The sequence below is a fragment of the Numenius arquata genome, chromosome 18 (assembly GCF_964106895.1).
Source record: "Numenius arquata chromosome 18, bNumArq3.hap1.1, whole genome shotgun sequence".
Classification (NCBI taxonomy): domain Eukaryota; kingdom Metazoa; phylum Chordata; class Aves; order Charadriiformes; family Scolopacidae; genus Numenius; species Numenius arquata.
Genome location: NC_133593.1, coordinates 8,116,630 through 8,138,844, shown reverse-complemented (window position 1 = coordinate 8,138,844; position 22,215 = coordinate 8,116,630). Strand labels below are relative to the sequence as shown.

The 22,215-nt window shown below is 41.4% G+C and overlaps 1 protein-coding gene across 2 annotated transcripts in view; it reads right to left on the bottom strand.

Moving 5' to 3' along the window:
- Window positions 1–19,384, bottom strand: part of GOSR1 (golgi SNAP receptor complex member 1) — a 33,682-nt gene extending 14,298 nt beyond the window's left edge. Inside the window, exons 1-7 of one of the 2 annotated variants that reach the window (XM_074160574.1) lie at window positions 19,326–19,384; window positions 18,729–18,843; window positions 16,931–17,018; window positions 16,598–16,705; window positions 16,181–16,272; window positions 15,724–15,798; window positions 151–180 (exon numbers count right to left, since the gene is read on the bottom strand). In XM_074160574.1, the coding sequence (XP_074016675.1) occupies window positions 151–180; window positions 15,724–15,798; window positions 16,181–16,272; window positions 16,598–16,705; window positions 16,931–17,018; window positions 18,729–18,843; window positions 19,326–19,356 (539 nt within the window). In that variant the 5' untranslated portion in view covers window positions 19,357–19,384. The remainder of the gene's footprint in view (window positions 1–150; window positions 181–15,723; window positions 15,799–16,180; window positions 16,273–16,597; window positions 16,706–16,930; window positions 17,019–18,728; window positions 18,844–19,325) is intronic. The other variant, XM_074160576.1, reaches the window with a different exon arrangement.
- Window positions 19,385–22,215: the final 2,831 nt, after the last annotated feature.

Genomic DNA, 22,215 nt, shown 5'->3' with positions numbered 1-22,215 from the left:
ATGCAAAACCACCGCCGTTTCATTGTAATACTGCCTTTTGAGTTGTAAACAATGCAGTTATTGTATAAACAAAATGACTGATATCTTTGGACGCAATTCAATGTAAACACTGATTGTACAGAAAAGAATGAAATTTAAGTTCATTCTTACCTTATTGTTTCTTCTATCAGTCGATCTGAGCTGAAAGCCAAAAGAAAATAAATGAAGTTAAATAAGGAACAAGCACTAAGTATTATTTTATATTATTAAACCAAAGATCTCCATAATGTAGTCCTTCACAAATTTGCCCTTAGAATGTCTTATTTCAGGATGTTGTCACTTTTTGCTACTACATAGATTTGGTATATATGAGTCTTTGGAAGAGATGCACACAGTGTCCTCCTGAGCAGCATTTCCTAAACTGTATGCAAGAGCAGATGCTCAGAACACAAAAAATACCGAGAAGACAAAGAAATGGGAATTGGGCCCCATGATTCATGGCTAATTAATGTTAACGGTGCTTGATGTCTACCAGGAGCCCAGGACAGTTTGGAAAGGAGCATTAGAGAAGGAAGTCCCTCTTTTTTTTCCTCTTTAACCCTGGTCATTCCTGCCCACCCCCTCAAAAAAAAGAAAAAGCAACTAACAATAAAAGCTGAGGCTTGGTTCCAGGTAATAACATCTCAAAACACTGCTTTAGAGCTAGTTTACCAAACACTGTTTTACGGTGGTTAACGAGGCAAGTTCTTTCTATAGTAATACCAGTTGGATGAGAGTTAAGGGATGCTTATGGGAAACTGAATACACGCCATCTGTAAGAGAAAGACCTTGATAACATGTCCCCCTTCCCCCTCGCTGCCACACATTAATCGAGTTTCTGTGTAGCATCGCTGGGAAAAGGACAGCCTAAAATACAGCACCACAGAGAGAACATTTCATTTAAAAACGGATGTGTGAGATTAAGATGCCAAACAAGCTCCTCGGAAGACTTGAGCAATTTCTCTTTTTATGTACTCAACTTATAGACAGGTTTTAATCACTGTTTTACAGCCTATTATGAAAGCCTAGAAAAACATATCTTGTTAAAGCAATGAGTATCTCAAATGTAACACTGATACAGAATAGGTGACTGCACCCCTGCTTCCCATATCGCAAAAACAATGGTGCATACCTCTAATTGCTCTGTTTACTCCACAGATTTACATAAATTCTTGTATAATAACCAAAAAAAAGCGAGTTTGCAGTTTAAGAAGGAAATCAATCTAAAGGAAAGAAGTTTTATGTTGTACTGGATATTGCTTCCAGTATTAAAGCAGAATTTATTGCTGCCAAACTAAAAGGATTAAAAGACACTGAAAGGGCACGACCGCCTTCATCTTCCATCCTCCTTGTTCCAAGTGTTTTGCCATCTCGGGAGGGGAAGGTATCAACAGCCTCGGGCGCAGCACAGTTCTGCCTCTGACTCAGCCAGAGCTGCCCGATTTGGAACTTTTCTTCAACCCACAGAAATTCTGGAGATCCCCCCACACCTCCAGCTGGAGCACGGCGAAGGAGCACGTTGCGCAGCGTGCGCGCGCGTGTGTAAACTGCTCGGGAGGGGGGAGATGCTGACAGAATGTCCTTATTTGTCTGTGAAGAGGAGTGAAAACATGAAGGTTGCTATTTCAGTCTAGTCCACGGCTGGAAATATGGAGACAGCACACAGAGCACTAAAAATATTTTGCCCGATTTTAAGTTGAGAGGGACTCAACTGGGGCAGCAAACACTGGAACACTTCTTTCTGCTCCCAAAACAATGCCACGCTCCAAAGACTCGCCTCAGTTGAAAAATACATCGGTTTAATCAAATAAAACCATTTTCATTCACTGTGTGGTATTTATTACCACTGGCACAGAGAAGTAAAACACCATCGTTATGTACACAAAGTGATGTAAGCAGTCTCAAGTCTCACAGCATCTGATAATGTCCCCAAGGCAAGTAGAATGGAAAAGTGATGCATTAAAGATTTCTGTAATTGCTGATTTTCAAAGATAGAAAATTTAACTGAGAATGTGCCTTTCATGCACATATAGTCTCTAACAGACAAGCGTATTATGTGGGCAGCACATAATGAGATTAAACTGCAAAAACATCAGAAAACAGTCTGAAAAGCAAGAACGGTGCACAAGAATGTACCGTTTTAAAAAGGCTGGAATGTTGTTTGTTTTTTTTAATTTATTAACAACAAAAAGATATCAGGAGCCTAGCTGGAAATAAGTTACACTAATTCCATGGAGCAAAACATTGCTAGAATAGTCGTATTTAAAAAACCTTTATCCTGGAAAAATCATCACCAGTATTACCAGCTCTTTGTCCATTTAACTGATGAAATTATAGTATTTTCATGTTGATGAACTGAAGACGACAGGGAAGTTGAACACATTCAGAGACCTTAAGTGAACTAGGATGTTCTCCAAGGTTTTCACGGCACAGAAAATTAGTCTTGCCCATTTGCAGCAGAGACACTAACTGCTTTTTATGTTAGAGAAAGCTCTAGATAGGCAGTTTTATTACTTAATCAGAGACGTAAACACAAAAGTATTTAAAAGCAAATTCAATTATATTATACTGCATTATTTTTCATATATGTATGCATGTATGCACACATATAAAAAGAAACCCTGGAAACAGTTACCTGTAATATGATGACATGCAGAAGTTAATAAAAAAAGTATAAAACCAGTAATAAGCAGTGCTCAATACCAACAAACACAGACATTAGATGCAAATGCCAACACAAGGCATTTAACAGGCATCCGAAGTCACAAAATCAATATTTCTCTATTTACAGAGAGGTCATCCCAACTATTTAAAAGGATGAGATGCGTATGAATTTTCTTCAGAATGACTGATGTTTAGGTAAGGGCAGACTGAACTCTTACAGTCTTAAATAAATAGCTGGGAAGCACTCAGATGTACTAAACACAACTTCCAGTATGTTCTTCCCACCCCAAGCAGCAGCAGCTTTTGATGGCCCTGAGTGGATTTCCAAAAACATCTCTACTTGAAAGCAGGTGAACAAACCTCAGCAGAAAATGGCAATGACATTCACTGAAATTTTGGTAAGGGTAGCGTGAGCAGGAACATTTTATGGTAAAAATCTGCACATCAGAATCCTTCAGAGTTATGTTAAGTTTAGGACTTCCTGCAAAAGTTCGGTTTAAGCAGATGCTAGAGGCTTTCCTAAAGGCAGCAACACACACTCATACAGCATCTCTTAAGGTCTTTCAAAGTTCTTGGCAAATACCGATAGTAACGTTGACTTACAGCGATACCCAAACAGAAGCAAGCAGTTGCTTCAGCATTTTGAAGTTCATAACCATAGAAAGTAACAGTCAGAGTTAAGGAAGATGAGGAACACAAAGTACAACAGGGCCCAGAGACCCAAGGGAAGTTTGCAGATCTCAGACTATTAATAACTTGCTTTACACAAATAGAAGTTGTTCTCACAACTATGAATAATGCTTATTTCAACTGCTTCACAGAATAAAAAACAGCATTGAAAGAGGTAATTTTGATTAAATTACACATTCAAAACACTACAAAAAGAGGCTCTTAAAAAAAAAAAAAAACCCTCTTGATTTTGTTCTTCTGCTTTCCAAGCAAGCACAACAAATCCAGTGGACATTATCTTATGAACATCCAAGCAAGGAAATGATGGTTCTGGGCAATATTAATCTGATTTGCCATCTGTTTCAATAAGCTATGCATTTTCACCTGTCGAGACAGATGGCACTTTGACAAAGCCATTTAAAAATGCTATACGAAAGAAACACTGAAAGATGCTGAGGCAATCACCTACTGTAATAAATGGCACAAATCCAACAGCAGCAGTCATGCATATGAAATAATCAGGCCCCTGTGCAACTGCTGTCTTCAGAAAAGATTGTGCCGTTTGTCATTTAAATATGCAGACAGGTAAATTAATCCAAAGGAAAAATTAAGCGATATATGCCTCTAGTATAGAGAAGAAGCCTGCCCATCATCACAGCAAGCTTTTACAACTAAAGAAAGCATTTTGGGGGGGGAGTGGGGTGTGTGTGTGTTGTTTTTTAAAGCAAATCTCTATGCCAGTAGTTAAAATTCAGTAATACAGATGATTACTTAGGTGAGGACTGGGCTTCTTCCAGATCCATAGATTTGCTGCTGACTTACTAGCTGGATACCCAATACAGGCACTCGTCAGAGAAACAAGAGACAGCAAAGACTCATCTGCACACAACTCATTTCACAACACACTTTAAACCCTTCAGATGAAATTAAGGGCAGTATTATCACAAAGAATAATTTAAAAGGATTAGGAAAAAACCCTTTAAAACAAACTAATATAGCACTTGATAACCATTTTCTTACTTTCCTAAAAAAATAATTACAGAAATAATATTTTTACTTTGCTCTTTCTCTTAACAAACACTAGTCTCAGCTCTCTCAAACTGCTTGCAATAAATCTTTTGTATTTTCACAGTCCTGGATCACCAGGCAACATGGAGCTTCTGGGAATGCAAATATCGCAAATCATTCTTGATACTCTACTACATATATACAATTATGATGAAACAAATCAGACTCATGCAGTCAGTTATTTCCATCCTAATGATTCCCAACTCATATGTAGAAGAAACACTGTGCACACACAAAAAAACCCCAGCTCCAACTCGTTTTTTCTGCTTGCCATCAACGTACCTTACCATCTAAAAAATTCGGAAGATCATTAACCTCTTTAAAAACTTAAGTAGAAGAATGTAAAGCAGAGCACTTTAGTGGTTTTTTTTCCTGTGGTAACAAACAAGACATTCTAGATTTTATAAGACTTGTCTCAAGCTTGATTGAATTTAGTGTCAAAGAAAGAGTGAATTCCACTGGAGCTGCTTAGCTAGTTTGGACAGTCTCCTACAGTTGCTAATAAAGACAAAAATTGGTGTAGAAGCCTCCTCATTGACTGAGACCCAACACAAGAGCTGGGCAAGATAAAACATACCTGGGGTATATGACACCTAAAGAGAGAAAAGAGGGCTCTGCAGACACCACAGAATTTGCTCCTGTGTTTTTATCGAAGAGCAGAAGCAGCACCTGCTCTGAATGCACAATGTGCAACAGCACAGGGCGGAAAAGGAATATATTTGACTACGAAGCATCCATCTTACATCTCCAGCATGAGAAGAGCTAGCTGGCCAAAACCAAAGAGATGAGGTAAAATGGGCATTTTCAGGGATGAACAGTTTGCCCACAGAAACCATTCTGAAAACAGAGAAAGGTTCAAATACCGACATAAACTGCTATCTTTTGTGGGTTCCCTTTGTATGTTAATTAAAGCATAAATCTGGATGCTAAGGAGATGGCAATGTTTTCACGCTTTCTGTCGCAGTAGGCAAAATGAAATAAGAGCCTAGAACAACCAAACACACAAACCAGCACAAACACGAGCATCAAGTCAATGTATAGATTTGCTCCAAAGGAACACCACGTTATTAACAACATCACACCTACAAACTCTAAACACGTAAGTAAGCTTATTTCTGCAGATCATGGTACTAGGGAGTCTGACACTCACTAATCTCCTTCAATAAGAACGCAGAATAGTTGCAAAATTGGAAAAGGATAAAAAGCACAATAGCACAACATCACGTTGCTTTTGATCAACGCAAGCAATTTGTTAAATCTAAGATGAAAGGCACTGGAACATAATCCACTGCTCCAGGCAGGAGTTAACCAACATTATTTGGTGTTGAATTTCTTTCCAGATGGTTCACATGTACCTTGTATGAAGAAATAAAAAAAAATAAAATAAAAAAGTATGCTTTTCACCGCAGGGAAGAATCTGACAAAGGATTTCCATGAAAATAAGCTGATGGTTGTTGTTGGGGAAACTTATTCTCTCCAACTTGCAATCCTATGACACAAAATTCACTAAACATTGGACTCTTACCTACATCACTAAGTAAATATCTCAACAGTTTATTAATTCCAACAATTTGGACTTATGATAAGCTAACATAAGTACTCAAGTACTTTCTTTGCAGCTGTCTAACATCTGTAAACATGGCTACACATGCACAGCAACCAATGAAAATACTAACTGTCTTAATTCAATTTAAAGAACAATTTAAAGGATGCAAGCTAATACTAAAGGATGCTCTCCCTTTGCGGGGAGATCCCTGAACACAGAGATCCACCTTCCCACGTCTAAGAACACCAACAGGTTGTTTCTCCTGGATTTCCAAAGGGTACAGTCTGCACCTCCACTGAACTCCATGGGAATTATCAACAGAGTGAAAGAAATGTTTCTGCAAAAAGAGGAGTTAGCCAAGAAAGCTCTTTGGCACATAGAAAGGCTACTGGGGAGAGTGCCTGATGTTTGAGAGTCCCAAGAGGGTGAGCAACGGCAATACTTCTTCCTTTAAAACTAATCTATAAGGAAATAAGAGCCTTCTCAATAATCTGCAGTACATGGTTTACCCAAAGAACGCAGTTAAAAACTTAAAATGAAAACAGCTCGTATCTTCTAAATGAAGCGCAGCAGCTGGTTGCCTATTAGTAAGCATAAACCCAATGCCAGGATGGCACCACCAGCGACATAATGAGGTTTCTAGAGGATCTCTCTTCATGGTTGTGAAAGTTCCTGGATAGATTGACCCTCCCATATAATTGCTCCATATTACCCATAGGAACAAAGTTAAATGAACTGAGAAGGGCAAGCCTTACTGTAAGTCATTATCAGTAACCACAACTGTCAGAACAATTCCAGTAACTTACTAATGGACTATATCGGCATTTCCTCAAATTTTACATGCCGTATACAGAACTAGCATCCAGCAGGAGTGCCGGTTTCATTATTTCGTCTGGTTTAAAACATATAATTTAGATTATACCTTTAACTAAAGGGAAAAAGCCCTCAAAACCAAGCAACACTGCCTTTGATACCCAACACTGATCTGATGAAAAATGAGCTTTACCAAGATGACCTGCCATTACTGATTTGTTGGGCACACACAGACAAGATAGATGCACAATTTACAAGAAACACAAGCTGTTCATAATCTGCACTGTAACAAAAAGATATTGTGACACTTTTCTAGCTCAGTGGTTTTTGATTAAAGCTAGACAAAGCTAAAAAAATTGTTCTACTGCTCACACATTCCTAAGTCATCAAAAGAGAACACAACGGGGAATGTCTTCCAGAAAAGCCCCATCATATAAACAACTTTGTAATTAATATCTTTTTTATTTCCAGCGAAGCTAACACAGAAATGAAGTGAGAGTTATCCCTGGGACGAGAACTCAATTTTAATTTAGTACAAAACCCTAAAATACACGTTGATAGAAATGCGTTCTGGTTCCTAACTGCATTTTCACCTGCTGTGGTTTTGAGGGCTTGTTTGGTAGATGCAGAAAGCTGTATGGCTTTCATCCAGGGCTTGGCCACAGTACCTAATGGTACAACTATCTACCTGCCTGTTTATTAAGTTTCAGAAAATTATTCATAAAGTTGCATAGTTAACTATACAATATAATGAACACCTGTGGTTCAAAATTTGAAGTGCACACTGCATTTAAACCATCTACAATCCAAATTCAGGATGCAGTTCCTTAACGGATGAAGATCTCAACATTTTTCTTCTGACCCAATTTCACTGCGTTCTTAGGCTTGTCTTTTTATCTAAGAGTGAACAAGCTGCATTCTTCCAGAAGTGTGACTATACTCAGTGTAAACAAGTCTCTCAAGTGAGAGGAAAGCACTCTCCATCTTTCACTTGACAACAAAACTAAGGTCCTTGAAAGGTTTTCAGGAAAATCGTATTATCAGGCTAAAACAGGCAGGCTTCAGTGGGAATCTGGATCTAGTCCTGCTTACCAGCATGGATTTGATAGAAAGTATCCTCAGCAGATGGGAGTCAACGCCTTTTATCAAACCGCTGGTAAAGTAAGATATCTGCATAGCCTACCACACAGCAGCCAAGAATGACGAGAACCTCATTGTGATGCATTAGTACAGAGGTTCAAATTAAATAAACTCAAGAACGACATTTATACAGTAATATGGTAACTTTCCAGAGGTACACTCCTGTATTTGAGAAAAATGGAAATAACCCCTATTTAACATACCCATACACATCAAATTAAATTCAACAGCTGGTTTGTACAGGAGGTTCCAATAGCAAATAATGAACCAGCACTTCTGGCCTTAAAGAAGAGGAAAGTTCATGGCCATGCCAACAAAAAACCCGACATGCTGCATTAGAATAAGTGATTCTCAGATTCCACAAGAGAAATTCTGTAGAACTGCAGTTGTTGATTCTGTTCAAAAGACGCACCTATTTTTCAGAACCAACCCATGTAAGAAGGATTTATGATTTCAGTACTTGTCAAAGTCTTAATTTCAATACAGACCTAGGGAGGGGGGAGCTGTCCTAGTTAAGAAACAGTGTTGAAAGGAAAGCTAAAAACAAATAAAACATGCATCACTGACTTGTTTATTTCTGAAACCAGCAAGAAACTTCAGAAGCAAACACAGAGCTCTGAAGTTTGAAATGTGGTTTTATATCCCTCCCTCTCCCCAAATCAAGGCCATGGTGCTGTTTCTAGGGTAAAGCCCAGAACCAGAGCAGAGTTTTAGTCCCAACCACCCTTTTTCCGTGATATATTCAGGTAATCTGTGTTCCGAGGGCTTGCTCTTTATTTTCTGCAGACCTTCAAAAAGACCTAGGACAGTTTCTGCAGCCTCTTTCCTGGGGGTACATGGAAGTTCATGCATAAACCTTCACATTTTATACACATGAAAAGCAAACAATGCGTTTGAGGTGGTTAATGCTGACACCTGTGTGACTGCATCCTTTGTCAACTGGATAATTCGATTTTGTACTGGAAGTTACAAATGCAGTCCCCAAAAGTAGGTTATGCATGTATGTCTGCTGGATTTGTTGGTTTTGTTCCCCCACTCCTTCTTCAAATACTCATTTATAGACATATTGAGGTGTAAAAACATCACAATGGTCATCAATGTCAGGGAAATCATTGATTTCAGTATTTTTTTAAAGCAATCCAACCATAAGGAAAACATGCAAATAACCCTCAAGAGATGAATATAATCTTTGGTTTAGTGTTTTGGGGTAGGTTTGTTTTTGTAAGTCCTAAATACAGCACAGGAAGATGAAAAGCACTAGTTGATTTTACTCTAATGAAGCTCAAGCTATTTTTAGAGGGAAAACCTCTTTTAAATCCTGAAATGCTTGGCTGATTTTCATGCTCTTTTATTAAGTTATTTATAAATAATAACGATACCCAGGAGAGCATCTTCCTTCACTGCCTGCAAGCTTTGAATCTCCCCAAATTCTCATTAAACTACTTCAATAACTTGCTCATACAGTCATATAATTACAGTCACGTAATAAGCAGTGAAGTTCCTTTTTTCCGGAAGACATGAACTGTCTCCCTCATCAAGAATTATTTACTATTAAAATACAGAAAAAGGTTAAGTTGTGCTCAGTCTGGTGTTGTAGTTAAGTATATGATATGCCCAAGTCTAGTATTCAGTCTGGGACTGTTACAGGGGAAGCCGATCCAACTACTTATGAAATGGCCTTGTGTCATTCTGCCACCGATCTTCAAGACACAGAGGTTCTGCCAGCAGCCTTGGAAATAAAACCCATTCAGTTCCATGCAGATATAAGGCTAAAGGGAAGAATCGCTGATGCGTAACTGCAATTGAGAAAACTCTGCAGCAATAGGAGACAAAGCAGAAAGAGAAAACCAGATCGTATTTTGAAACAGGATTACAGTACAACTCGTTGTGCATCTTTAAGTAAGCTTTTGCACTACCAAAAATCCGCCTTTGTTCAAAACCTTCCCTTGAAAACCATTTTATTTGTGCTGCCACTCAGACAGAGCATATATCCCTATCCAAAAAGTCCGTGTTATGGATATTCAGTGGTAAGTCAGTCACTAAGGTAATTACCGCAGTCATTCTCACTGGCTCACTTAGCCACTAGCACACACTTTTAATGCAATAGTTTCCCAAAATTCCTTATTCCAGAAACAAAAAAAACCAAGTCAATGGCACTTGGGAAAACAGCGACACACTATTGCCAGAGCTCTTGCAATTAGTGGCCAGCAGAGAAACATTTTAACCCAGATTCCTCAATCTCTCCTTGCACTGTATCTTCCAGTTCAACAGACAAAGTGCTGCAGCCTTCGGTTACTGCACAGCAAGTCCGCAGCCAAATTACACCGTACTCGGTGCTTCTTGGCAAACGCTCCAAACCAAGGCCATGGACAGCATGGACCGTCCTTTCACAGCAGATCTGCTTTGTTTTGTTCATAACTGTTATAAAGCAGAGAAAATTATTCATTATCAAGGGCTGCTTCATTTAAAATATGTATTAAAATTAAGAGAACGGAGTGACAAGAACACCACATTCTGCTGTGAGATGAACAAAAAATTAGCTTAATTTAGTTTTGCAATTAAAAAAAAAACAAACCAAACCTTATTGGGCCTGCGTAAAGTGGAGCTCAGCAGTTCTAAAGCTGCAGAGCAGGCAGCCAACCGGCACCCAGGGAAGAGGTTTATCACACTCCTCCCTCCCTGCTGCTTCCCCAACTACCTTGGGAAGGAAAAAGGAATTGGTGAATTAGCTGTTTTTCCTACAATCTTTTTCTTTCCAAGAGAAGATGAAGGAGATGCAGTGGTGAACCATCTGTCAGCTGGAACAGTAACTGCCCAGGCATCTGGGCAGTCCCCCTGCAACTGGAAGTGAGGGAGGGGATGGAGAGGAGACAACAGCAGTTCCCTGGTTTTAATCCAATACTGAAGGTCCACTGAAATCCACAGGAACCTGAGCAGCATCAGCACACTAAATGGAAATCAGGGTGTGCGGAGCAGAGAACAAGAATAACAAAGAAAAGGAAATTAAATTAAGGTTTACAACTGGTAGCTTTTTCCCAAAAGATCACCACACCTGTAAACAAAACCCCTGTAAGGTATGTCAGCATTTCATTAAGCTGACTTCTCCCTGTAAATCAGTACTGAAGTGAAAAATTGTAAGCAACATCAGCATTTAGAGGAAAAATGGTCAACAAGTCACTCCCTTTCTTAAGAGCTGGACTGTACTATGAACAAAGTTTGAAAGCAGTTTCCTGGTGATTATTCTCTACTGAATGTGGCCATTTCTGCCCAAACAACAACAGGAAATTTGAAATAGTTCTGCTGAAAAATGAAATGCACTAATAATAGTAATAAAAATATTTAGTACTCCAGACTACTTCACATATATGAAGTACTGCACGAACATTAATTTATCCTAATCATCTCCACGAATCAGTTATGTATTATTAATAGCACCATTACACAACTGCTGCAGGTTCCTGTTATTTCTTTTGCTCACTTCTCTTTTCCCTTTCACATGTGGAACCCATCCCTCTGATTTGTTTGCTCTCCTCCTTTTGTCCTTCAAAGTTTCTCACCCACCTGCTCTGGCACCCCCACCCTCTCTGTTCCCAGTGCTACACATTTTAAGACACACAAGGGTGTTTTGTGTTCCTAACAAGCCTGAACACTTTGAGCAGGTTCATCTCATCTACCTGCATCACTTACACCTGATACCCTGAGCTGAAAAATTTTTTATTGGATAGACTGATAGTCTGCACAGCAACACTCACCAGGAACACGCAGTCTGACAATAATTAAAAATAAAGCTCATGATACCAGCACAGGCACCTGGCTTCACCACCAGCCACTTCTTTTGGAGAAGGACAAATGTCTAATTTTTGAGCATGGGAGCTGAGTAATAAAGGAACAGTCACATATTGGCTCTACAATGAGAGAACAAATCTACTACAGCAAATGCTGACGCCCGCTAAGTGGTCTAGTTTTCATCTAGTTTTATGAGGAATTCATCGTAGGTAATAAAATCTGTAATTTCTATCTAAAGCTTCGAAGCCTTCATCAATTTTTACACAAATTCATCAGTATCACCTCATATGATATCATCCACATCCAATGCAAGTACCAACACAAGGGAAATTTTCACTCGCATACACAAATATTGCAAATTTAATCAAACACATTAGTTCCTTCTTTGCTGACATAGGCTGTAACTCATCAATAACTGCAAAATTTCTCAGGGCAAACACTAAGTTGACAGGACTCTTTCCTCTGAGGCAGCACTTTTCAGGGCAGTTTTTAAAATGCCAAGCTAGATCTATTCATCAAAATTGTTTTCTTTAGATGGAAAACAGTATTAAAAGAAAAAGGATGACTTGTTTACCTCCCTGGCCAAAAGCACACCAACAGAAAAGATGAGACAAACACTTTACTGAATGGCACAGACCAGAGAAAACAAGCATTCAAAAATCAACTGCAAACATGATCGTGCTGGATTTGACATTTCCTTAACCATCTGACATGCCAAAAGATCTGAGGTATTAGGTAAAAGTATTAATAGGGCATCAATATTCAACAAGACCTGTCTTCCAGCCTCATTTCAATTAACAGGTGTCAAAATTTTCATTAAAAAATTAGGCATCATTGTTTTTCTTTCCAGAGGTAGGTAAAACTATCCTTGAATTATCGGTATAGAAATTAAGTAGGAAACTGAGTGACTTGGAAACTTTATGGCTCTTATCCACAGACAAGAAATCTCTAGACAAATCTCCTTTCCTAATAAAACTCAGCATCAGCTGATTTATAAAATGAATTGAACCAGCAGTGAAGCTTCCAGACAAAAAGAGAATAGGATATGCTTTCTCTAACCCTCCCAGAACCAGGGTGCATCAGCACGGAGCCCTGCACACTCCCAGCCCCAAGGCTGCCCTGGCACCACCATGATCCTAACGTGGGAGCGCACGCACGTGTGTGCCAGCAGCACTGACACAGCAGCAGCCCCACCCCAGGAAAGTGAATCCAAATGGATCCAGGATCTTCACGGCTTAATGGACAGCAGGTTTATCTATTACAGGCGTAGCAAGGGTTTGCACAGCACTTCAGCTCCTGTCATTCCCTTGGTGCTTAATATATATACGGGGGATGCTTTTATTCATCAAAATTTTGTACTCACAGATTTATTTTATCTCCTCTCCTTTTTTACGGTTACCTACAAATGTAAAATTAACACGGAAAGACTCTCCTTCACTCTTAGTCCTTCTAGAAGAAAAGATGTTCAAAATACAACAGAAAAATAAAAATTTAGGCAAAAAGCAGAGGTCTATCCAAAGTCCCTCCCAGAAAAGAGCTTTTTGGCTCTCCTCCTCTTACTCCCCAGTGAGATACCACCACAAACAATACAGCCCCGAGCTGCCAGCGGGCTTTTTAAAGAACATTCATGGAAAACACCGCCAAGAGTAAACTCAAGCTTCCGCTTCTCCTGCCCTCACATGGTAACGCGTAAAGAAAAAAGGCTGACAGATGAGTCTGGTTCTCTGCAGCGGGGTAATAGCTCATACATTCTCTGTTACCAGATTATAGAATAAATACGTAATAGGTTAAAGTACTTAATATCATAAATTAAGCAGGGTCAAGACCAAGTGAATGCTCTGATATTCGATACAAATATATTATTCCTGTGGCATTATTTCATTACTCTGCAGCATGTAATAATGCTCTTGCAAAGTTTATGTTCCCATCTCCATTCTTCAAGCTCTTTTCATAGGTTTCACAACTTCACTAAAAATACATTTGAATTTTTACTGTTGTGTCTTTGTGACAATGTATGTATATTTATCATGTAGCTCTATCAATTAGTCTAGCACCGCGATTTACTGCACTGCAAATATACAGCGTGAAGACTCGCACAAAGCTTCTCAGCTTATCGTAGGAGCATGTTTGGTATCATCTGCCAGCTCCTGGTGATTTCTTGGGACTTTTTGCTAGCTTTTACAGCGTTTTGGCATTAATAGCTCATTAACTGCATTCTCTGAAGACAAGTATGTTGAAACTCTCTAATAATTTCCTCTGCCAGTATCTATTTCTGAGCTTACTGATATTCAGTTCTAAAGTTTTGAACATCTTGCAAGCTTTGATTTCTCGCCAAGGTTGTCTTCCGCTTCTACACCAGATTTCTTCAAACACAGTTATCTCCACATTGCAGTAGTATTCCATGATTAGTTTTGGCTCTGTTTTTCTCAAGATTCACAAATCACACTTATTTCTTGTTTTCTTTTTCTCAGTGTTGTGGGGTTTAGTTGTTGTTTTTTTTAAGTCTTGACATTTCCAAATAATCACCTAGAAGATGGTTTAACTGTTTCTGAAACTGCCTTATTTAATTCTATTTTTCATGCATTTTTATCCTAAAAACATACTTGAGAGTTTTGTATGTTTAACAAGATCAGGGTAATCAATGCCTCAGCAAACGCTAGGCTCAAATTCTGAAGAGATCTGCAAGATGTTTTAAGTTTTCCTCTCATTTCAAACTTTTAAAATAGTGCACCCAGAGGAATATCAGTTTTCCAGATTTTACAACTCCAGAAATATTTTATTTGTAGCTTTCTTTAACATAATGCCAAATGTATAAAAGTATTTACTACCCCTCCAATAAAAAAAAAACAAAGCAAAACCAAAAAAACCCAAATACGACAGCTAGAAGGAATCCAGTTTACTGATACTGATTCTTCAAAGAACAACATTTCAGGTAACACTCACCTCCAAAATATTAAGACTGGGAGGTTTTTCCTGGAATCTTTATATTTCCTGATCATAATTCAAGTTTTAAATTAATTTATTTCTAAGGTTTAAAGACACTAAAGACAATTGAGGATAAAGCGGTGGTAAGCCACAATCGAAAAATCTGGGTTTAATTTCCTGTAAAAGCGTTTTGTGTAGTCCTGGCTAGAAGTTTAAGTTATCTTAAGAAAGCACATTTGAGAAAGCCACAGGTAATTTTTTATTTATTTTTTTTAATGAAAGCCTGCCCTCTGGTGTAAGATTGAAGTTTAGCACGACTACAGTCAAGAACACAGAGCCATGATCAGTGCTACTTCTTAACTATCCAGAAAACATGAACCTTCCAGAGCTCGCTCTTCCAAGTGTGCTGCTTTTGCTGAACGGGGAACACAAAAAGCACCTACTTATTCATAATCTAATGCCCCCTCAACAAGAATAAAAAGAAAGTGCTTTCTATTTCCTTGTTATCTTGGCCAATAAACTACAGTCAATTTGCAAATATTTAAGTGCACAGGTAATTTTGGAATTAGTGTCTTCCATCACCTTTTGTACACATTCAGTAGAAACAAAAGGAAAAAAGGTTCTTCTCCGTGTGACTCTGAGAAATAAAGGATAAGAACGGGAAAAACAGCTAAGTCATTGGGACTTTCTGTTTTGTTTTCTAACCCTTATCCCAGTTAGTATACTGCAAAGGCATCTAACTTTCTTAAGAAGAGAGGAGGCCAAGCATGAAGTCTGAGTCACAGGTGACTTGCGAAAGCCCACTCAAGACAATATATAAATGTCACTTAGTGCTGACAAGATCCTAAAGTCAAAATCACTGAAAACTACCATGACTACTACCTTCTACATGCATTTCACAGTCAGCACAAGCAAGGAATATTTATCCAGCTGCGTAAGCAGCAACGCTGTCACACAATCCATAGTGCAAGACATTCATTGTGGACAGTATCTACAAAAAGACAAAGCTTTCACCCGTACTTGAAATTAAGACTGTTTCATCCCCCAGAGAAATTAGACAGCTCCAACACAAGTAAAAAACAAATAACACGTACTTTCGAAGGTGCTCGTGTTCCTTCAGGAATAGTTCTGTTCTTCTGTTATTCACTCCAGACCCACTTTTATATGATCTAAAAATGTAAAAAATAATAAAGAGTTGAAATACATTTTTCCTAGAGGCTTTTCATGAGACAATACTAACTGATTTACATACATGTAATGTTTGTTACTCTGAATTGACCCAATTGAAAAGTTCTGGATATTAACAATGTGATTTGGCATAGCATAATAGTTTTACTTTAAAAACATTAATTCCTTTTCAGCTAAAAAAACAACAAACCAAACCAGAATCTTATCACAACCTTAATAAAAGTCATCAATTCAAATAAGTTTTTTGCTTTGTTCAGAGCACAGATGAAGAAGTCACATCAACTATTCTCCTACAGGAGAGCTGCCGCCTTCTCCCTCCAAGGACAGTCCCGTGCCATTGCTGTAACACACAATACAACTTACTCAATATCTTTTCGTACTGATCCCAACAGATTCTCCCTTTCTCGTATTGCCAAGAAGTTTGCTTTGGTTTTGTGGAATTCATGCGTATAATCCTGTAATGAAACAGTTACTCCAAAATGAGGATCGTGAGATCAATTTAACAAAACAATATACTTAAGCAAGATCCAACCAACTTTTAAAATGTTAACTGTTCTCTAATATAACATGCAAGAGCAACTCATTAAAGCAACACCAAAAACGCTTGGAAGTTAATGCAAAGTATTAACTGATTGGAATGCCTGGAGAGACAAAAAGTGAGATGGGATCAGTGGCATTTAAATGTTCTGGTAAAACATTGAAGCAAGTGATATCAGCACTACTAATAATTATTCCAAACAAAGCAACAAAATAAAAGCAAGAAGGACACGCGTTTGCTACCTGCAATATGTCTCTGTGACGCTGTAACGTATGCATCAGTGCAGCATTCAGGGACGGGACTCCTGCGCTATTTGTGTATTCTGCCATTTTGTCATTTATTCCAGTAAGCTAGAGGAAGGAAAAAAAAAAACCCCAATCCAAAACATGAAATGGCTTATTTTTATAATAAAGTTATAACACATAAGTTGAAGCAGCTACCTCTACTGACAGACACATACCTTCAGAAACTCCTGTCTATCACTCACGCTAGTATTTCCTAACATTCATCACAGAAACTCATACTACAATATTTCCTAGATGCTACTGAAGCAAAGCCACAGTAACTTGAGTTACCTTTCCCAGAAGTTGTTCAATCTCCACAGCCATGGTCTCAAACATTCTGTCCTGGCTTGATCCATTTAAGAGAGGAGTTGTGTCAGAGCTAAGGAAGAAGAGGAGGAGCAGTTACTGAAAAGTACATCACCTTTTCATGAATGCAAGAAATAAGGAAACATTAGTGTTAGGTGTTGGAAAGCTCCACTACCCAGGTTTCCTAGAAAGATGAATTAAGCTCAGAAAAGCTACATTTTCCTACCATACATGCCTTTAACTCTTATCTGAGCTAATGACACAGTATCACTTGGGGAAAATTTAACCTCTCCTTAGAAGATCTGCCTGACAGCAAACACTACCAGCATGTGTCTAGTCCCAATGCCCTTCTCTGCCAAACTTTTAAGCTTGATTTATTTATTTATTGGCAGGAGGGAGCACTGCATTATTAGCATGTTACACCAGCTACATAATTACACCTTAGTAAGACAGTGCTAGGACAACCCACTGACCTATTAAGCAGTTGATGTTCTGCAAAGTAATACAAACCACACAATTTATCACAATTACAGTTTCATACAATACACCTTCCCTATGCTTTTTAAGATAAATTAAAACCACAACAAGAATCATATATAAGCAACAGAATACAAGCACAACCTGTAGATGTATGACAGCTAATACCTTTCAGAGACTACTCTTTGCTTTGATAAACTACCATAACTAGAGTAAGAGAAATAAGTTTTGCATAGGACAGCAAAAATAACCAGAACAACCAGATTACATAGATTACACAAGTAACAGCACAGAGCTAGAAACAAGGGAGAGACCAGGACTCTGATTCAAGAGTAACAGGATCATTCTTGAGGCGCTCTCAGGCTTCCAGTACCAGAAATTCATGGAAAGTTTCAAAACTGATTCAATTATTCAACTATCAAATAAAATAAAGAAAAAATACCAACACGTGCATACAGTAGTCACAGTACAACTGATACATAGTGTTAGAACCTACAGTTAATAAGCAAAGGATGGCAGTTTATAAAGGTCGTGTACAGCAACAGAAGTCAATAATTACTGCTGTGGAACTCCAGGGAAGACATCAACTCTGGCCCATAAGCTAGAAAGACTTGAAAAGTTTTATCAGACTAATTCTTCAGTCAAACATAAATCTGCCTAAAGCAAACAGAAACTATTCATACATATATAAACAGACGTATGTATGTATCTGGTTCATATATAAAAACATATAAATATAGCTCTCACTATTATTGCCCATCTTAGGAGAAAGGCAGAAAGAAACAGCTACCCCTCCTAATGGGAGGGCTGGTTCTCTACGCAACCTTGGATCAGTCACAGCTGCTCAGCACTCCAGTTCCCTTATCATTAAAACAGAGATCACAAATACCACACCACCTGAAAGGTGTAAGGCTAAAGGTGAGGTATTGAAGTCCCTGAAAACTCCTGCTAGTTTAATACAAGAAAAACTGGAAAATAAGCTACAAGTAGCAAGCATTAAAAAGCCATCTCATTAGTTCACACACTAACTCCGCAGTTACAGACTGAAGTTTAAATTCAGCTTCCCCGAGTGCCATGTAAGCTCTCACGATGCACCACTGCAGCCCACACACCTTTCTGACTCACTTGCCAATATCGCTCAATACTACCTCAAGATCAACACCAGCATCGCAGCATGAAGAAGTGCTGAAAGGAGCTTCTAAGAAGCTCGGCATAAAAGCCACAGGTGGGACTAGCATTCAGCAAATTATAAAAACGATCAAAGTACCACAAGCAGCGTTTAAAACATAAAGAAATGGGCTAGTACCTATACCTGTCGCGCCTTCCGTCTCGGGTGCTGCTGTAGCTGGTGCAGAGTTTGCTGAAGGAGACCAGCTTCAGGTCCAGCTCGTTCTCCAGCTGCCTCGCCTGCTTCCTGAGATCTGCACAGGGCGGCCCAGAGCGGGGGAAGCGTCACAAACCCGCACGGTGACCCCACGCCTTCAGCAGGGGGGGGACACGCGTTTCCACCAGGTGCTCTCAAGCAGAGACCACTCACAGCCCCAGAGAGGGGAACCCCACAGAGAAGGGGGGGCCCTCGCAGATAGGGGAGCTCCCCACGCTGAAATGGGGATTTCCCGGCTGGACACCCTCAGGCCCTGTCCCCCACGACCGGGAGGGTTCGGCGCAGGGTATCGCCTCCCTCACCGCGGGCCCCGGGGCCTCCTCGCCGGGCACCGACGCCTCATGGCTGAGGGGCCGACGGGGCCACCGCAGCCTCCGGGCTTAGGCGGCGCCGGCCCCCCCCGGAGGCGTGCAGAGGGAACCGGCGGCGATTCCGCCGTGCCCGGGCCGGGCTGTGCCCCGGGAGGGGCCCCGCGGACCCGCAGCCGCCCCTTCCCCGCCGCCCTCAGGCCCCACTCGCCTTCCCAGTAGTTGCTGCTTCCCGCCGCCATCTTTGTTATCCAACGTCAGCCGCGGCCCGGCGAGACCGCGCCGCCGAGAAGGACGGGCCAGAGCGTCTTCCTGAAGGCGCGGCGCCCGACGGGACGGGCGGACCTCCCCCTGCAGCGCCCCCCAGCGGCTGGGCGGCTTCTCGCCCCGCCGCTCGCCGTCCATGGCCGACTAGCGGGCGGGAGGCGCCGGCCCCGGTGCCCGGTTCCCCTTCCAGCCCCGAGCCCCCACTGCCCGTTATAGGAAAAACAAGACAACCCAAGTGGACATCAAAATAGTTTTATACAGATTATTGGATCTCAGTATACAAGTAAAAAAAAAACAGAAGGCCCGGCTGAGGGCAGAGCCAGGCCTCGCCTCACACCGCCCAGTCCCGCTTCCAGGAAAAGGCAATTCAAGTCCCTTTTAAAAATGTACATTTGAAGGCACAGTGCACGGACCGACACGCTCCAGGGACAAGCGCCCGCGGGGGGACCGGCGCTCCCGCAGATGGACGGACAGACAGACGGACGGACAGACTGAGGGCGAGGGGGGAGGCCGCTCCTGCCTTCCTGAAACTGGCGACAGACAGCCCCAGCATTCACTGGCTGCGGCTCCCAGCACGGAGCCGGAGGCAGACACCCCCCCTGGTCCTGCTGCGTGAAGTCTCACGGGGTTGGGGAACATCTCAAATCCACTCACCTGAAAAACACGCGCCTACTCCGTGCTAATTGCAAAACGCACCCTCAAGAGACCTATTGCTAGTGGGACAAAGCAAGGCCAGCCCAGTCCGTTACCTGCTGCCAGAGCACACAAAGCCCACACAAGAGCCCTAAGAGCCATTTGCAAACTCAACTTTAATATAAAACCCCAGCTGTGTCTCTCGTTAAAGCCCTCAGAAGCAGGAAAAGTTTGGAGATCAGGTGAGTTAACACCATTGCGTGCTGGTGTGCTGCAGCCCATTACACGTGGACAAGGGTGACAGCCTGGGACCAAACCCCATCTGGTGCCCAGCACAATGAGCTGGGAGCAGGCACAGGGACGTTCAGGGCTCCTGCAGAACAAGAGCAGTCCTTTCACACCTCAGCAATAGGGGACAGGAACACAGGGAACGCTCAGCCTCATCTCCCCGTTCCCAGCACACCTCCCCAACCAGATCTTATCATGTGTTTCTTGCAATGTAATTCCCCATAGAACAGGGAAGAAGGGATACTGGTGTCCAAGGGTCATCTTTGTCCCTCCAGATAGCTGCACAGAAGCAGCTGAAATGATGAGGATGGCAGCGTGTAGTTCTGGAAGGGCATCTGCTGCAGAAAGAGGTGAGGAACAGCTCCTTCCCCAAGTGACATGGCGCAACAGCCTTCAACAGGGAACCCGCTGCGGTGTTCCCCCAGAGGGGACAAGGTCAGAGCCCTGCAGAACAGACCCCATCATACATTTGGGTGCAAACACCCCCCATGGACACCACAGGCAAGTTTCACTAGTGGACAGCCCAAGGCTGCTGGAGAACAGATCAGCTCAGGGCAAACTAACGCCTAAGACGTTGCTGGGCCAGGCCCCTGCACACTGGAGCTTGGGTCAGTGGGGCAAGAATTAAAAAAGAAAATGAGCAGCAAGAAAATAAGTGCCTATTCTAACCCCAGCCTTCTGCCCAGAAAGCACAGGAATGCCAGAGATGCATAAAGACTTTGGAAATAAAACATTTCAGTCATTCTTCCCTTCCGGGCATCCCTTCTATTCCCCACAAATGTAGTGTGTCTTGGGGATGCATGCTGCAGCTTCCTCTTTCCAGCCTCCACTTTGCCAAGTGCTACAACAACAGAATTTGGCTGCTTTTCCTTTCTCCTTCAGCATGGCTGTTCAGCACCTTCCTCACACCTTGCACCCAGGCCCCCACAGCAGCAGACACAACTGCAGACACACAAGCAGGTGGAGCTCTTGCTGCATAGCTCAGGGACGCTGTAGTAGCAGAACAGAGCCAAGTCAGCAGGCTAATTTGATGCCTGCATCACCAGAGCTTGATGAGAGGGTGTTTCCAAAGTGCTCCGATCACTAAATGGTATTGGGTGGACAATGGCAAATGTGGCAGCTTTTCTTCAAAATTTAAGAATTAAGTTGGGCCATGGATACTCCCATGACCTCTCCCTGCTGCTCCAATAATGCTCAAATACAAAGCAGTGGTCAGACTTCACTGTTTCCTCCTGGATAGCGGTGGGCTTGAGCAAAACTGATCAGGTGGAGTCAGTAACTAATTGCTTTTCTACAGTATCCACCACAATCGGTTTATCCATTTGCTGAGAACAACCTTCTGTTGCTCTTCCAGACACCGTGCTGCTGTAACGCTAACACAAGACCCCAAAGGCCAAGTCTACCACACAAACAAGAAGCAACTGAGGGTGACAGGGGGATAAAGTTTCCTTCTTCCCCAAAAGTCAGGCCAGCAGTACTGCGGAGCTGGCAAGCAACTGAGCTCTCTCAGAGTTCACTAAAGCTCTGACATTTGCTCCTTTCTCCAGCTCACATCAAGAATGGATGTCATCTCCCCCAGGTTTCAGGATGCCAAGTCACTGCCTGGAATTAGCAACACATTAGAGGTGCTCCACAACCACTGCAGGTCATAGCAGGCCACAGCACCTCATGGTGGGGAAAAGCTCCAAGGGAGCAGCTGAGAACCAAATGCAGTCTTTTTCTGAGGGCTGCTATGCAGAATGTGGAGTCAAGTGAAGGATCTGCCTTCCCTCAAGTACAGAGTGGAAAACACGAAATCAAACAGGTAGAGAAACTGCTTTGGAGTGTTTTAACTATGACCCCATGCAGGTCTTGGGGCACTTCCCCACCATCTGCTCACTGTGCTGAGATGCTGGGGAAGTGCCAGGAACTCT